We start from the raw sequence: 17,630 nt of genomic DNA on the forward strand, positions 1-17,630 counted from the left end.
ATGACGTAGGACGTTTTTCAACCTAACGTCGCGCCCTCTTCTCGTGCTGTCGGAAATACTGACATGAAGTGAGCTTTGATGGATTTGTTGGAAAGATTCAGGCTGAAATGTAGTGTGTGCTTATGATTCACATTTTGTCAGTTTTATGTTTTATATTTGTGCTTCTTGACTTGCAGTATTTGCTTTCTTTATAGTTTCTACTTACTATGTTTATTGTTATGCACCAATATACCAACGCAAACTGGCTCTGGCAATAAACTTCTCACACTTTAAGCACTGCTATATAGCATTTATTTAAGTATGTAAATATTTATTCATAACCCCATTATAATGTAGTTGTTATCAGATATAAGTGTTTATTAATTAATTAACTTTTAATGAACATTTTAAATTAGAGTATCTTCATTTGAATTAGAAAACAAATAACTTCAATTAATGGATTTCGATGGACTTAATGTTGTGTTTTTGTATAACTATTGTTAGACATCTTTTATAAAACTAAGATGGAAAAAAACATAGGCCCTATGTTAACCTCATTCATTCATGAAAGACTGAAGCTAAACAATAATTCAGTTAAATTCAGACTGATCTCTTTTTGTTGAAACCCTTTGAATTTAAAAGCTTGTGACTCTTCCAGCTTCATCTCAGTGACAAAGTACTTTCTGCAGTTTTTGATTTACGCCACCAGAGGGCAACATGGTCCTTTTCAATGTCTATTAACTTTATTCAGGTTCAGTCATGTTCCCATTTAGATGTTTTCCAAGCTGTAGAGTAGGTAGACTACACCTGCTAACTTTATCATTAAATACCATTTACATTTTAAAAATTTTCTGTACAACTATATAACTTCGGTCACGTTGGCACTAGAGGAAAGGTCAGGGGTCACCAAAAACGGTAGGATTCATCCTCTGAGAGTCATGAATATTTATTTCACTGAAGTCTGGCTGTTCGCTCTCCAGATGAGTTCCTCGTCATGGACAGAAGTGGGGCAATAGAAATGTTAGAAGGTCACAAAACAGTTAGTGGAACCATCCTTGAAAATACTATACCAAAGTGTAACGAAAATGTGGTTTTTAAAATGTTTCTTGGATGCAGGGCCATAGCCAGAAATACTGAAGTCACGGTTTTCTTTCATGGTTTCAGCTTCTCAAATGTGATATATAATTAAATATACTACAGTATATACATTCAGAGGGGCATTGAATACTTTGAGTACATGCTCCTGATGATAGTTTTGTACTTTTACTTAAATAAACATTTGATGCAGGACTTTTACTTGTAACTGAGTATTTTTTACAGTGTGGTATTGGTACTTTTACTACTAAGTAAAGAATCTGAATACACATCTGAATAAATATCAAAAGATGAATGTAATAGTTTACTTTATACACATGAATTAAGTAGATGTATATAAAGCATGCTTACATTATATCTAACATAGTATATTCAAATTATAAAACATATAATTTATATGTTGTAGGTACGTGGATGTTTTACTCTTACAGAATTATTGACACTATATGACTGATTTAACTTCATATACAATACTCTATATGATAATATATAATTACATATACTACATACACTCAGAGGGGCCATTTCTCTGCATTGAGTACTTTTACTTTTGATACTTTAAGTCCATGATAATACTTTTCTACATTTTCAGAGCAGGACTTTTAGCTGTATTGGAGTATTTCTTTTGGTCTGTTTCACAATGTGGTATTAATACTTTGAGTACAGTGGAGAGTCTGAACTCTTCCTCCACCTCTGAGCAGATATCCACGGCTGTCTGCAGCCTCTTTGTTCTCCTGCGCTCAGCAGGGAGACACATCTCTCCTCGGAGTGCAGCTGCAGCCAGGCTCCCCTCTCCTCTCCCTGCTACATCAGGCCGCGCAGGCGCACTGGCTCCTCTGTGCGCTCTACTGTTTGCATTGTGTCTGAACTGCCGGCGAGCTTTAAAAAATATTATACCCACCGCGGCAATGTCGGGCAGGTCGGTCCGAGCTGAGACCCGGAGCAGGGCGAAAGATGACATCAAGAGGGTTATGGCCGCTATTGAGAAAGTACGAAAATGGTAAGAAGAAAAAGAGAAAAAAGCGGGCTTCGTTATCTAACACGAGAAAGGCTTGCTTGTTGGGGGAGGAGATGGAAGCAGCGAGACGGAGTGAGGGATGAAATTGAAAGAAAAGGACAATTTTTTTGAACGGGATTCACGGCAGATGTACTTGCGGCTCAGGTGCACCGGGGCGCACTAGTGCGGTGCACCACCCCCGTCCGTTGTCTTATCAAACATACAACATGTACCCGGTGTTTTTTCTCTCGCTGATTTTAACGGCAAGGGTTGAACCCAGAAGCCATTTCGATGCAGTCACATGAAGCCATTGCTGCCCGCTGCCGAGCTTCAAGCTCAGGCGGCGGTTTTAGGACCGAAACGTCCAATAACTCCCGACTTGGAAACAATTTGACGACGGCGCTCTTGAGTCGGAGTAGTTTAGTCCGTCTGGAGTTTTAAATTAAGCGCTTTGAGTCGCCCTTTAGGTCTGATAGAGAAGAAGGCACGGTGGGGGTTGGGAGAGGGAAGTAGGCTACAGGAGTGCATGGCTGAACACGTAGCGACTCAGTCCAAACGTTTAACACGAGAAGACGCGTTTATCCGCATTTAACGGTTCAAACATACGTGTGCTCGGTCGGAGAATGTATTTGTGTTTTTTGTTGAATGAATCCGTGTAACCCCGCCCGGCTGCAGAATGTGTTCGTTGTGGGGTTTTTTTTTTATCAGGCGGTTTAATCAAACGTCCCCAGGTCAAAGTCGGGCAGAAGTTGGTGATCTGACGAAAAAAAAAACCCCAACGTGAATGTAGCTGTCGTCTGTTTAGTTGAGAAAAACAAAATACTCAGACTGGATTTTATGCTTTTAAGGTACATTTAGACGACATCAAATGTAATTAATATCCCCCCCCCCCCCCGGTGGTTTATTTGTTAGTAACAGTAATTTGTTTTCTGTTGCTGGACCATCAGCTAGCTGACACTGTATGCTAACTACTAGCTAAAGTTACTTTACTGTGATTTAACTACAATAAGCAGCTACATCGACTCAACTACTGCACTTAAGTACAATTTTAAGATACTTGTACTTTAATTGAGTATTTCCATTTTATACTACTTTATACTTAAACTTCATTATGTTACATTTCAGAGGTAAATATTGTACTTTCTACTCCACTAATGCTCCTAACACATTGATGTAGCTGTGATAATAATACAATAATATTATATCCAATAGTACAACACCCACTGAATTATGAGTACTTTTAAGTACATTTTGCTGATGATACTTTTTTTTTTTATAGTGCAGTATTCCTACTTTTACTTAAGTAAATTAACTTAATACTGCGTAGAGATGAAGTGATTAATCGATTAGTCAATCCACAGAAAATTATTCACCGGTTTTGATAATTGATTAATTGTTTAAGCCGTAGTTTTAAAGCAGAAATGCCAAATAAACGACAGGCGTCAGCTTCACTGATGTGAATATTTTCTGGTTTTCTTACTCATCTGTGATAATCGACGTGTGTGACTGTTGCTCAAACTAAATAAGACATTATTATTATTTTGTGGAATCAATAATGAAAATATGTGTTATATCATGTTTATCACTTATTATCAATTCTAGTGTGATAAAAGGTCAGATTAGTGCTAAATTGTAATTTTTTCAGATGAGACGATTCATTTCTGTTCCAGCTCCTCCAACGAGGATGTTTTCTGGTTTTAAACGTGTCAACTTAGTATTTTCATTATCGGTGAATGTGCCCGTTATTTTCTCAGTCACACGTTTTGTTTATAAAATGTCAGGAAACACAACTTCCTCAAGCCCAAGCTGATGTCTTTAAATGTGTTTTATTTGCTGTAGAGACACAACAAGTCTTTGGGATTCAGTAGAGTCTGTTTATTATAACATGTGTTTCCTGATATATATTTTCCATTCACAAACAGATTTAAGTCATTTATTAATCAAAAATGCCAAACATTCACCGGCTCCAGCCTCTAAAATATGCTCATTTTCTGTTCTTCTCTGCTTTATATCATCGTAAATGTAATATCTTTGGGTTTTTGCTGTACATCATGTCACAGTGTCTTCATTTAGATTCATGTATGGTGCATCAGAGCCTTTGAGCCAGCTTGGTTTTTTGCTCCTCGACAGGGAGAAGAAATGGGTGACTGTTGGAGACACGTCCCTTCGCATCTACAAGTGGGTCCCAGTGACGGAGCCCAAATCAGATGATGTGAGTTCAGCCTCTTCTGTAATATTCATTGTTATTAGCTGTAAACGCACTTTATAACCGCATGTTTTCAACAGGTGCTTTATCTGAAATCCTGGAAACAAAATAAAATGTTCAGATTTTGATTCAAGGGCAAAATATTTCTTCCCACAAACACACTTTCTAAGCTCCACCATTTTAGTTTTATTGGTTTTCACATCACATTATTACATGTTGATGGCTTGTGAATGGAGCTATTGTGTGTTTGAACGCTGTACTTTTTTTTTTTTCTCTGACTGTAGAAGAACAAGAATAAGAAAAAAGGCAAAGATGAGAAATACGGCTCAGAGCTGACGACTCCAGAGAACAGCTCCTCTCCAGGGATGATGGACATGCATGGTAGGTGTTCTGTATATTTCGTACTGTCAACAAATCCCATGAAAAGTCCAAAATCAGCTGACTTCCTGTGTGTGGCTCTCAGCTCACAGCCCGTTGGTTCCTACTGAAGACAAAGTACAGCTGCTGACTGTAGTTTTTATCAAACAAACAGGAGGAAATAGTGCGTTTGTTGGGGACTATTTTCAGCGGCGGATTAATTAGTATTGGGGGCAGCAGGACAGTGTGTGTGGGACTGAGTCAAAATAAATGACTGTGTGTTCATGGTGGTGAAGGAATATGTCCCCCAGTGCCACAGTGAGGCTCACTGATAATAGTTTTTGGAAGAAGATATATCGGCCTGTGATACATTCTCCGTTGGTTTTGGTCTTTTCATGGGATTTGTTTGTTGACAGTAAATATAGACTTTAAAAGTGGAATTATTCCGACTTCTTCAGATATTTGCGGAACATTTTATTGTCTTTTGTTGAATCTGTTGCTTTTTTTAAATGCAGCCACATCCTTTCTTGTCTGAGACCCTTCATTTAGAAATAAGCTGGTTTTGCTTGAAAGTGTTATATTTGGCTTTCTGAAGCCTGTTCTGAAAAAGTACTTGTATTCTGTACCCATTGCACTTGAGGGCTTCTTCATCTTCTATAAAAAATGATGTACTGTTGTCATACTAATTCTAATAATGGAATATAAAATTATTAAAAAAGGTATGTTAAGATCAATGTTTGACAATCTCATGATGACAAAAACTAAAGTGACTAAACTAAATCTTTCTTTGCTAGATGACAACAGCAACCAGAGCTCCATCGCCGACTCGTCCCCAGTGAAACAGGAAAACAGTTGTAGCACCAGCCCCACCCCAGAGCCCACCGCCACCTCTCACCGCGAGAACAGCGAGGCCAGGACTGACCAGAGCCCAGACAGCAAGAGGGGTCAGTCACACACACACACACACACACACACACACACACACTTTTAAATGATGGGTGTATCGTCTCCTCGCTGTCAGCTAGCAGGTGGTAGCGCAGCAGTACGGCTGATCAGCCACTTCCTGTTTTTGTTTTTATGTATGTTTTATTTATACACTGCTCACTTTCGGGCACCAGGTGCTAAATATCGCCCGAGTGTTTGTGGCTCTTTCTGTAAATGTCCTGTCGTGCCTGAATGAAGCCGTATTAAACACTGACGCCTGCAGTTTGTTTGGTTGATAAAATGTCTGAAAATAGTAAAAATATGCCCATTACATTTCCCAGAGGCTGAGAGCAGCAAATATTCAGGTGGAAACGGTCCATTTCGGGTCATTTTTGATTTAAAAAGTGATAAACTGATAATGAAAATGATTGCTAATAATTTTCTGTTTACTGTGGAGGATCTAATTTGACCTTTTTTTTTTTTTTTATTGTATTTCTAAACTAAACTGACCTTGAGTTGAGTCCAGTGTGTCTCAGCCGCGTTAAATCATCCAGTTGGACTCCATGTTACTGTGCAGTTACTTCACACCACCACACTGTGTCATTAAAGCGTCAGAAAACAAGCAACTGCAACACATCACCTATGTAACAGTATAACATTTTATTGACGAGCTCCTGTTCTGATGCGTCCTCAGGTAAGACCACCCCTTCATCAGAGACCTCAGAGAGAGCACAAAGTGCCAAGAGAGACAGCCTGTCCTCGGGGGAGAAGGACTCTTCGGACAGCAAAGCCACTCAGGTAACTACACTCACAGCTGACCGGTGTGGCTGTGCAGTCAGTTCATCCAAATGACAAAAAAAAAACAAAAACATATTTTCTCACTTTCCTCTAATGGTATATAACCATGAATACTTAGTTGATCAGTCGCTGATTTTTCTATTCAACTTAAAATCAAAAGCAAACAGCCTGAATCCTCAGACGACAAACTGTTGACAGTGAGGCCTGTTGAGGAGCCACAGTGAGTCCAGACACCGATATCTCAAAACCCAAAGATAAACAAAGTCCAAGTCTCAACGTTTTCTTCTCACGTTGGCCTCTAACTGCTGCCCCATAATGTGTGTTGCCCTCGAGGCACTCGGTGAATGTTGAATGGATATTTATAGCCGCATAGATCCAGCAGGACCTTGAATAACAACAAGAGCTGACTGCAGGGACCGGCTGTCCTTGGAGCACGCGTGGCACAATTTTTATAAATATATCAAAATATAAAGTTGTATATATCTCTACACAGAAACCACCAAATTAGCTTCAACTTCGACTTATTTTTGGATTAAGCTGTACTTTGTGCGTCTGCAGAACCACGAGGGTTTTTGCGCTGTAAATGTCATCATCTGCGCCCGAGGGTGGCCCAGCATATGACCATCTATGCAGTAATGTGGATGGGCAGCATTTAGAACAGTTTTCTGTTGATATGATGAGTATGATATGATAATAAATAAGTTTAGGCCATATCTTTCTTACCGTTTTTCCTTCATACTTCGGACTATAAGACCTCGATTGCATTGTATGTGGTATTTAAAAGGTCTTCAGTTCTACTTGGTGAACTCGCACTCTGACCAGCGGCTGCCCCGTTGTCGTGGAGACGTGTAAATGACCACTACAAGAGCGTCTCGTTGTCTTAAACGTCGTATAAAGTGCTTGTTGCTCTGTGTTCCCCTGCAGGACCTAGAGGAGGAGGCCCCGCCCAGCAAGAAAAGCAAACCGGAGTCCTCGTCTCAGGACTTCGAGGAGAGTTAAATGTTTTGGGCTGAGTCACTTCTCTCCTTCACCCCCCCCGCCCCCCTCGACCCCCTGCACCTCCCTCCATTAACTCTAGATAATTTAGGGCTAATGGATACACCAGCTCTCCTCCCACTCCCCCTACTACCCCACCTCCCCTTCTCTACCCAAACTATACCAAAGGGAGAATGGACGTCTCTCTCTCCCCCTCCCTCCCTCCCCCCCCCTCCCACCCTGACGGCTGTTTCCCCTCCGGTTTGCCACCTTTGCCCTAACACTCCTCTGCCACAGAGGGAGAATGGATATTACCTCTATTCACTGGTCCCCTCCGTGCTTCCTTCCAGTTCTCCACACTTTTCACTAATGCCAAGAGAAGCTCTGAACCCGGGCTGCGACCCCCCCCCCCCCACCCCTCCGTGACCAGGGGCAGCGCCGTCAGCCGAGCCCAGCCACCGCCAGGCCAGACCACAAACCCTGACCTGCATCTGTGACTAAAAGAGTTAACACTGGGGATCTGAGATTAGGACGAGGTTGATCCCGGACGCTGCTCTGAGACCGCTTTTAAAACGTTTTTCCTGCTCACGGTTTAGCTCAGGATACTCAAGAGGCTAACCTGGTCTCAGATCAGCGGCTGCGGGGGGAACCTCCACCCTAAGACCACGTCACTTCAATCCTCCCGATTCGCCTCCTGTTAGACTAATGTTCTATATTTGTTTAGGAAACGTTTAGGGTTTTTTTCTCAGGAGGGTCAATGCACTGTTATGGTATGTCACAATCGATCACAGATAGATTTGCTGCTGTAGTGGAAGTCTTTTTTCTCTATCCATGAAAAGTTCTCCATTCACATGTCTTTTTAAAGTGAATTAGTTTGTGGTTCGTAGAGGAAGAGTTAGAAGAAGGTACTGGTCAAGATAACCTCTTGGATAAGTAGTGAAGACGGGCGTAGGTAGCGTAGGTCCTGAAGGTGTGCCTTGAGTTGCAACGATTAAATACACGTTTTAGGTCAAGCTGGTTTTGAATTACAATTTTGGTGCCATGTTTTTGTTTTTGTTTTTTTTGTTTGTTTTTTTTTGCCTTATAATCATCACTAATTAGTATAATCTGATATTTATATTCAACTACAACAGTTTGGTTTTTACTTGAAGGAATAGTTCAACATTTTGGTAAATATTCGCTTTCTTGCAGAGTTAAATGAAAGAAGACGCTTAGGTTAGCTTAGCATAAAGACTGGAAACTGGGGGGGGCAACCACATTACCACATTATGGGGGCACATGACCCCTCCCATAAAACTGCAGTCTTTAGACGTATTAAACATAAAGGATAAAGTGTTAATTAGCGAGCTTTTGTGGTGCTAGTTGGTAGATTTAGCTCACTAATTAGCATGTTAAGTTTGGTTTCTGTACAGATGAAACAAAAACTAAGCTTAAAACTTTTTTAACCTTCGAACAGAGCCAGGCTAGCTGTTTCCCTTTGTTTTCAGTCTTAATGCTAAGCTAAGCTAACACCCGGCTGTAGCTTCATATTTACTGTACAGACCTCTAACTCTCAGCGAGAAAGTTTCCCAAAGTGTGTGGAAGTATTCCTTTAAAACAGCTGGAGACTGGAATTTGAACACTACCCGGAAGTACTACTACAGAAGTAGTTTTGTCGTCTGGACGTTTCAACATCTGCAAACCCCATAATTCAGACTTCCTGGTCCACTGGTCTGCGTCTACTTCAGGTGGCACGCTGTTGTTGTTTTTTCCCTGTAAAGTAGAAGCAGACCAGTATCTGGGACTGGTTTTCCGGTCTGGTCCACCATCACGACTCATATTTAATCACTTGTTCTGTGTATCACTACTTATCTATGACCTACACATGTTTCTACAGCTCAAGACAGAGGGGTCCAGTCTTTTAGCTCAAACATTGGTTCTAATCCTCCTACAAGGTGCTGTCTATTGGCTGAATCCATACACGTGTGGCATCAAGCGCTCGGTTTTGTGCAGTTTACTTGAACTTCATTGTACGGATTCAGACCTGTGACCTCTAATGTACAACCTCACACGTGTAAGATTTAGTTTTATTAATCAATATTTACTTGTGAATATGGATTGGAATCAATTGAATCACTGCAAACCAATGACTTCATAACATAACAGGGGCTATAGAAGAACTTTATGACGCAGAATTACTTGATCAGATTTCAGCAGATCAGCATTCACATGGATGGAGAGAAAAGAAATAAAAAATGACAATTGTCGCAGTTTAGAGGATGGATTAGCATATACCTCATTCCCAGTCCAGCAGCGCTGGAACTTAAAATGCTATTGTATTGACATTAACAGTTAGAAACAGCATTATGTACACTCAGTTTAAAAAAACAAATCTCACTTATGTTGTAGCTTTCACCTGATTGAGCCGATTGCTTATAGTTTGCTCATAACTGTGTGTTTTTAAAAAAAAAAAGGAGAAAAAAAAAGAGCTGTGAGATATTAAATCTTGTATGTTGTTTTTTTTTTTTTCTTGGGACCATTTTGTTTCACTTTAGATCTTGTACAGATTTATGGTTTGGTTTGACTTATTTATTCCATCAGTAGTGCTTGGTTTTTATCATGTCCAATGGTTTTGTTTTCTTAATAAAATTCACAAAACGTTTTTTGGGGTGTTTGTGTTCAGTGTAGTACAGGATACTCTGAAGTACCTCTCAAAGTATTTATTAAAGTACCTCCTGTGGTTTTGAGTCAGTTTCTTACCAGAACTTGTTTGTGTCGTAACATTACCAGGATTATTTCACTAAGTCAGGCTTATTTTCAGTAAAACAAGTTTCCTAAAGGAGATTCTAATAAGTCAGTAATATGGACACGTATCCCTCCAGACCCACCTGGTCCTGGTCCTGGTCCTGGTCTGGTTAGTGTTCAGGCTTAGCGTTACCTCAAGTTTGACATGACTCACAGTTAGAGACTAGCTGGTGAACATTGTAGAGCATTTAGCAGCTAAAGAGACGGCTATTTCCCTCACAGGGTGGAGGAGACCAAAAACAGAGCTAACGGAGAGAGAAGACTGGACATCATGTGACACAGAACAGCAGAAACGAGGAAACGCAGTGTTTCAGTCTGACAGCTCGATTGTAACGAGGTGAAGCTAAGCCTGAAAACTGGAGGGACACGTTTTCATATCACTGACTTATTTAAACCTCCTTCACGAAGCCTGAAAATGAGCCTGAATTACTGACGTGAGCCGGGTTTAAGTGATAATCTTGGTTTATGAAACGGCCCCTCCCGAGTTTCTGGAAAATGGAGCAGGCTCTTTGTGCTGCCTGAACCTCTCAGGAGTAAATGGATCCGGGGGATGAAACTATAATGAGCAGCGCAGCAGCTAATCTACATTGTCCCGTGAGCTAGAAAGTGGGTTTTAACGCTGTCTTGACAGCTTGTAGATCTCTCTCTCTCTGTGTTGCTGCTGGAGTGAAAAACACAAGCTTTCTTAGTATTTGTATTGGACTGTTCAGGAGTATACAGTACATAGAAAACAGTGACATTTTACACCACGTCAACATCTGTAAAATAGTTTGAACATTTCGAAACCATTTCTAGATGGTGCCTGAAATTGTTACATATAAAACATTACACTAATAATTAGACGCATCACTTATAAAGTACACAATGGTTTTAAAGTCTTTACAAATCCCCTGGAGTGGAAACCTTATACAATGTCAATCTTATCAACAGGGCAGAAAAATAAAATGTAGTACACATAAAAGCTATCTTTTGTTCCATGGCACTGTGCACACATTTATCAGAAGGAAGCCTCTGATTAGTATTTACAAAGACTCCTGTCAATGGTTAGTCACGTCATGTATTATACACTGTTACACTGGAAGATTCAATATGATCCAAAATTGTGCTCAAGAACAAGATAAGTCAAATATGTGTCGCTATACAGGTTTAATTTAAAGCAATAGTTTGACATTTTGGGAAACGAGACCTCCACTGATGGACAGTTAAAAAAAAAAAGAGATTAAAAATCGATGCAGCGGAAGCAAAGATAGTCTTTTTTCTTCCTCGTCAAAACATGGGGCCTACATTACCCACAATGCATCTCAACCACCGACCGTTCGGTTGGAGGTTTGAGTGTGCTATGCTACTAGCGGCTGGTGCGGCCTGGAGCTGCTAGCCTGAAGCAGAGAGGTCTGATTAGCTCACTCCTTTCTAACTCCACACCAACAGATTTTCTTTCATTTTCAAATCTGTAGTCTTCAACTGACGCTGACTCGAGTGACATCACTTGAGGCAGTTTATGAGACTTCACACAACTTTTTTTCCCCCCCACATACGCAGCTGTACTCCCTGGAAACACACTTTGATGAGCAAAATCGGTGGACTTAATGACAGAATAAGGCTACAGCCGGCAGCCGGTTAGCTTAGCGTAGCTCAGAGAGAAAACAGCTAGCTTAGCTCAGTCCAAACCTAACAAAATCCACCTATCAGCACCTCTAAATCTCCCCAATATCCCGCACAAAAAACCTTAAGTGTGAAAACTACCGGACAGAAAAGCAAGTTAGCTGTTTGCAGACTTTGTGCTAAGCTAACCTGCTGTAGCTTCATATTTAGCCGACAGACATGTGAGTGGTATCAATGTTCTTATCCAACTCTCCGCCAGAAATCATATAAGCGAATTTCCCAAAATGTCAAACGAGTGCTTTAAAGAGGGCAGAATCACCTGAACTGACTTCAAATCACTTTCGTTTGGAATCATAAAGTTAAAGCGCTGTTTGTTTCTGCTGAATCTTTAAAGTGGACAGTGCAAAACTAAGTTAGTAGAGGCTTCTCTAGTTTCATCTGGGTGAGTTCCTGTACTACCTGTACTTCCTGTACTCCCACCTGTACTACAATAGTCCTAGTACAGACTATACACCTTTAAATCAGTGCTAGCTTATTTCCCTGTAGGAACATCACCGGTTAGTGAAAGAACAGACAATAAATAACAAAATGCAACAACTTCTTCATTAACTACAACAAATCCTCAGTAACTTTCAGTGGCGTTATTAACCTGTATGCTGATCTATGGAAAACTAATTCCACAATCTCATCACAAGGTCCATTTAGTAGCTGTTCTGGAGCTTTTGATCGAGTTGCCACAACATCATGCAAATGTAGGTGAGCTTTTTAATCTCAAATTTTAATCCAACATAGACGAGAAGTCCTTCAAGTGCCCAGAAATAAATGAAACTCAAACACCTAAAACTCCACGACAACTGGGATACTGTAAGATATTGTGATTATGACGAAAGCTCCAGAACAGCTGCAGTATCAAATGTAAAAAAGTAAAAAAGTAAACTGACCTTTATGTGTAAAATCTGTGGAGAGTCCCTTTTAAGTCAAGGTCCTCTTACAAGCTTTTTTCCCACAGTCTTAATTTGCGTCTCACGGTCTTCATCAGCAGTTAGAGTTCCCTCTTTAGCCTGAATGAACTCCATCCACTGATGAGGACAGAGAGCTGCAGCTGAAAGCTCTGGAAAAAAAGCTAGTAACATTGGAAACTAAGATTTCCAAAGTCAAGACTGAACTTCGCTCACGTTACAAACTATTATTGGTTTTCCATGGATTAACATTTAGGTAGAATAGAAAGGAGTATTAGGGCCACCAGAAAAGTTGAATTAAAAAAGTCGTTATATTACGAGATAAATAAATAAAGGCGTAATATTTAGAGAAAAAACGTCTTAATATTACAAGAATAATATTGTAATATTTTGAGAATACAGAAATAATATTTAAAGAAAAGTCAAAACCATCGTAATATATTTACTATACTCTTTCGAGTTGTTATATTACGAGATTTTAATACTTCGTTGTAGAAGGCAAGATGGAGTATTTAATTAGTACTTACTTTGATTTCCGCAGTACTATATATTAAATGTTTTTGTCAGTGATTTATGGATTTTGTCGTCGATACTGAAGGTCTGAAGGTTTGACTGAAAGCTGTTTAAGCTGTTTCACTGTTTTTGGAAACAAAACTTTTCCTCGAAATATTACAACTTTTTGAAATCTTCCATGATTTGTTTTGCTGACGGTGGCCCTGGTACTCCGGAGTACGCTGCTCCACCGAAAGAAGGAAATGAGTAAAACGTTAGACGTGGCAGTGTCACTCTCTGATTGGTTTGCAGACTGAGGAATGTCGGAGAGGTGCTTCATTTTCCCTTCAGTTCGATCTGTGCTTATCTGTGTTGCATCATTTTCTTTTTGCTAAACAACAAATAAAGCTCCAAAAAACGATGGCTGTGAAACGTCACTTAATTTAGAAACAAACTTAAACACGTTAAAAAACGACGAGTGCAGAGGACGGATTCCTTTTCGCTATAAACATCAATATTGCACCGAAGCAGCATATTTGGACAAGCATTCTGCGTTACAGTCAGAACAGTTTATCTTTAGAGAGCTGCAGAGTAAAAGATGTGGATCAGGACAGTGGCTACCAGTGATATGCATAAATACAGTATAAAAATACAATATGGGAAAATCTTAAGGGAACTCTGTCAGGCATGTCGGGCTGGATTGTGGGAGATAGAGCGGGTAAAAGGTGAGTTGTGTTTAAGGGGAAGAAAAGGAAAAGGAAATCAAATGCAGATAAAGAGTTTTTGGAGCCTCTAGAAGGTCTGGTCGTCGTTGCAGGACTCCGTGGCGTGTCCGAAGGTCTCGCAGATGTCGCAGTAGGGCCTCTCGTCGGCCGGGTTGCCGTGATAGGTGGTGTGAGGTACAGAGTCGGGGCTCTGGGCCTGAGTGGGACAGTCCTCCGTGTCGTGGAGGTCAAAGCAGTCGCAGATATCGCAGAACAGACGTGGAGTTGCCTTCTTTTCCCGCTTTGAAACGCCTTCAACAAACCTACGCGGCAGAGAAAAGATGAAGGGTTCAGATTTGTTTGTTTAATAAAAACACATGAAACCTTCGAGGTGCTGGTAGGCTGACTCTGTTACCTTTAGACGGAGCCAGGCTAGCTGTTTCCCCCGTTTCCAGTCGTTATGCTAAGCTAAGCTAACCATCACATTTAATGGACAGACATGAGGGTGGTATCAATCGTCTCATCTGACTGTTGCCATGAAAGTGAATAAGATTTCAGCATTCAGCGAGGTGAGCTTGGCTTTGCGAGGCTAACACACCTCGGAGAGTAGAGCTACTCTCGAACAGTCCAACAGCATACACCAAAGATAATCGTTTCTACGACTTTCTGTGTTTCTTACCCGTCGGTCCCGTCGTTGCCGTTGAACTCAGCCAGAGCGAGCTTCTTCAGTTTGATCTTCAGCTCCTCGTTCTTCCGCTGCAGGTCCACAATCACACTGTTCAGGAAGTTGATCTGACGGAGACAATCAGCACACAGATCAGCTTCATGTGGGCACAGATAAGAAGTGAGACCCCTGAACATGTATAGCGGGATAAAGGTGTAGTCTCACCTGTCCCTCAGCGAACTCCTTCTCTTCCCTCAGCTGCTCCAGAGCTGCAAAATCAGAAAACAGGTTGACGAAAAGAAACGCCTCCCTGCCTGAACAGTGTGCATGCTGTCGTCGTCGTCGTCTGCTCACCTGAGGGTGGAGCTTCCATGTCTTCTCCCTCTGAGGCCTGAGTTCCCATGAGCCTTTGCTCTAGACTGTGAACACGACCCTGCAGCTGAGCTTTGTCTCTCTCCAACGTCTCCACGGCCGACTGCAGGGTCTTGGCCACGGCGTTTTCTCCTCGTAGCACCGCGATCTGCAGCGACGGAGCAAAACAGGTCAATCTCAGACAACACGGACTGAAGTTTCAAAGAAGCGATGAGACGGCGTGAAAGTCACGTCTGAGTACCTCATTCCTCAGAGTTTCCAGTTCCAGGTCTTTGTCCGAGATTAAGGCTCCAGTGGATTTCTGGAAGTTTATTTCTCCCTCTGTCTCCTGATTAGAGAAGTTTTCTCTGTAGAAAGATTTAGAGAGTTTATAGAAAATGGAGGGATGGATGGAATGCATACTGACTATACTATACAGTATCTAATTATTAACTAATACGGACCTGGGTCACAGTTTATGACCCTGAGAAGATCTGCAGACACTACTCAGGGCTGAAAAACTACATCTCCGACTGCATCATATTCAGATTTACAAATGACGATGTGTTATTTTATTATTCAACAAAAAAAGATGCTAAAGTTGAACATCAATCAAAGCTAAGGCAGCACATACATACAGCCTTATCTTTGTCTCAGTTTTCTATCAATTAAACTAAATATAATTTCAGAATTAGTGCATTAATAATACAGAAATGTAAATGTTCTGTTTGACAAATGAAAGGCATGAAGACCAGTTTGATTATAATGCGTTCCTTGCTAAGTTAAAGGTACACATTGTGTGTATCTTTGCGGCTAACAAACTACTTTAATACATTTCCTTCCTCATAAAACATTTCAAATTTTTTAAAGTATTTTAAATCGTGCATCGTTTACATCCACGTTTGCTAGCTTGTTGTTTTCTCCTTCACTGCCTCTGCTGGTGAATTACTACATTTCTTTGTACGCTACCGCCACCAACTGTCGAACACTGGAACAGCGTGAAACCCCCGGCAGGACTGTGTTTAAACAAGATACAAACAAAATCAAAACATGGCTCCATATCACTACTAGTAGCTTTTCGGACTTCACTGTGTTCCTTCCACTTGTCAAATCAAACCATGAATCCCTTGAATCTGCTGTAAACATGAGGCTGACTTCACTGGAAATTGTATTCCAGCATAAATACAATTTTAATACATAAATGATGCTGGATTTCCATCAACCAAGTAGTAAAACCAGGAATCATCTCAGCTGTCCAACAGCATCTCTGTTGCAGCCTTCTCGATAAATGAAAATGGATGTGACGCTGAATCACATGTCCTGTCGTCTGCATGTTTACCTGATAGCTCTCTCTCCCTCCAAACCTAGTATCTCTGCTCTAACTGTACATCACCTCTTCTTCTCCCTCCAGCCAACACTGTCAGCTGCTCCTCACATCTTTCATCACATGCACGACTTTGATCCTCGACTGTCACCCTGCCTCAGCCGCCTATCACCCCCACTTTATCAAACATTCACTCTCGACTCGAGTCGCTGCTCTGTGGCTGCGGAGAGAAGTTTTAATCCTCTGATTACTGAGCTGAGACGACACGCAGTTTCTTTTGTTTCCAGACTTAGAGGGGGCTCAAAATAAGACCAAACACACACGATGAATAGATGTAAAACCTCAAACCACATTTGAAACAGTCTGGTAATCAGATCCTTTACTTCAGTAAAAGCAGTAATATCATGGTCTAAAACAACTCCATTACAGCTAATGATACTTCAGTGAAAGTACAGTAAGTATTATTAGCAAAATGTACTTCAAAAGTAAACATACTTGTGTGCACAATTAAAAGGGATGTAACGTCGCCGGCGACAGTAAAAAGTGTGTTAAAGAGTCAGAACATGAAGAGATTCTTACCTGGCCTTCATGTCTGGCTGTTGTCGGTCTTCATTGTGCTGAGAGGCAAACACACACAAACATAGAGGCATTTAAATAGAAGCTAAACCCGTCTGAGCTTTAAGAGTCACAGCAGGAAGTAAATCCTCATAGTGCCAAACCCTATTAATCAAATCACCGTTTCTGACTTAACAAACCCTGATCTATAGCAGGATGAAGTTCATATAATGCAAACTTTGGAAAGGTCAGTACCTCCTCAAGATGCTGAGACTTCTGGGAGGCCAGCTTCAGCTCCTCACTGGGGGGTGGGGGGGGGGGGAGAAGAGAAGAGGAGAGGTGACACACTTTAAGAGCTGCACTGGAGGTCTCTGTGATATCTGTGTCACCATCACTGCTATGTGCTTAAATCTGCAGTGGGGCCAGATGTTAACACTGTGTTCACATCTGTTAAACATGCATACAAACAAAGTTACTAAGATAAACACACTGACAAGCAGCCGCAGAGGGACTGAACGTGGTTTCACCTGCTTTGATTTATGACCCACATACATCCTGCATTACGTGTGTATATATATATATATATATATATATATATATATATATATATATGTGTGTGTGACTGAACAGAGAAAATGTTCCAAAGCCTTTAATGGTTTCGCTAAGAGCTGCAACGATTAGTCCATTAATTGATTAGTCAATCGTCAGAAAACGACATTGATAGTCGATTAAACGTTTAAGTCAATTTGTGAGCAAAAAATGCCAAAATCTGCTGTTTGAAGAGACTCAAAAGTAAGTATTATTAAATGATTGATTAATTCAAGAAAACAATCAGCAGATTAATTGATAATGAAAACAATTGTT

At 40.8% G+C, this 17,630-nt stretch overlaps 2 protein-coding genes across 2 annotated transcripts in view; one reads left to right on the forward strand and one right to left on the reverse strand.

The window, feature by feature from the left end:
• Window positions 1–1,982: 1,982 nt before the first annotated feature.
• On the forward strand, window positions 1,983–7,406 carry bcl7a (BAF chromatin remodeling complex subunit BCL7A). The gene is made up of 6 exons (XM_070925075.1): window positions 1,983–2,074; window positions 4,202–4,283; window positions 4,562–4,658; window positions 5,429–5,578; window positions 6,253–6,356; window positions 7,281–7,406. Exons 1-6 carry the CDS (start codon window positions 1,983–1,985, stop codon window positions 7,353–7,355), a joined length of 600 nt encoding a protein of 199 aa, XP_070781176.1. The 3' UTR covers window positions 7,356–7,406.
• A 6,457-nt stretch (window positions 7,407–13,863) lies between these two features.
• Window positions 13,864–17,630, reverse strand: part of clip1b (CAP-GLY domain containing linker protein 1b) — a 28,964-nt gene continuing 25,197 nt past the window's right edge. Inside the window, exons 17-23 of the mRNA XM_070924862.1 lie at window positions 17,022–17,067; window positions 16,791–16,828; window positions 15,150–15,255; window positions 14,885–15,056; window positions 14,762–14,808; window positions 14,552–14,664; window positions 13,864–14,195 (exon numbers count right to left, since the gene is read on the reverse strand). Coding sequence (XP_070780963.1) covers window positions 13,961–14,195; window positions 14,552–14,664; window positions 14,762–14,808; window positions 14,885–15,056; window positions 15,150–15,255; window positions 16,791–16,828; window positions 17,022–17,067 — 757 coding nt within the window. The 3' untranslated portion in view covers window positions 13,864–13,960. The remainder of the gene's footprint in view (window positions 14,196–14,551; window positions 14,665–14,761; window positions 14,809–14,884; window positions 15,057–15,149; window positions 15,256–16,790; window positions 16,829–17,021; window positions 17,068–17,630) is intronic.

The sequence above is a fragment of the Enoplosus armatus genome, chromosome 18, assembly GCF_043641665.1.
Source record: "Enoplosus armatus isolate fEnoArm2 chromosome 18, fEnoArm2.hap1, whole genome shotgun sequence".
Taxonomy (NCBI): domain Eukaryota; kingdom Metazoa; phylum Chordata; class Actinopteri; order Centrarchiformes; family Enoplosidae; genus Enoplosus; species Enoplosus armatus.

Excerpts from the sequence above, each read along its gene's own strand:
- bcl7a (XM_070925075.1), top strand. The coding sequence starts at position 1,983 with ATGTCGGGCAGGTCGGTCCGAGCTGAGACCCGGAGCAGGGCGAAAGAT. Across the intron at positions 5,579-6,252 it reads GAGCCCAGACAGCAAGAGGG|GTAAGACCACCCCTTCATCA; the intron begins GTCAGTCACACA and ends ATGCGTCCTCAG. Across the intron at positions 6,357-7,280 it reads CGGACAGCAAAGCCACTCAG|GACCTAGAGGAGGAGGCCCC; the intron begins GTAACTACACTC and ends GTTCCCCTGCAG.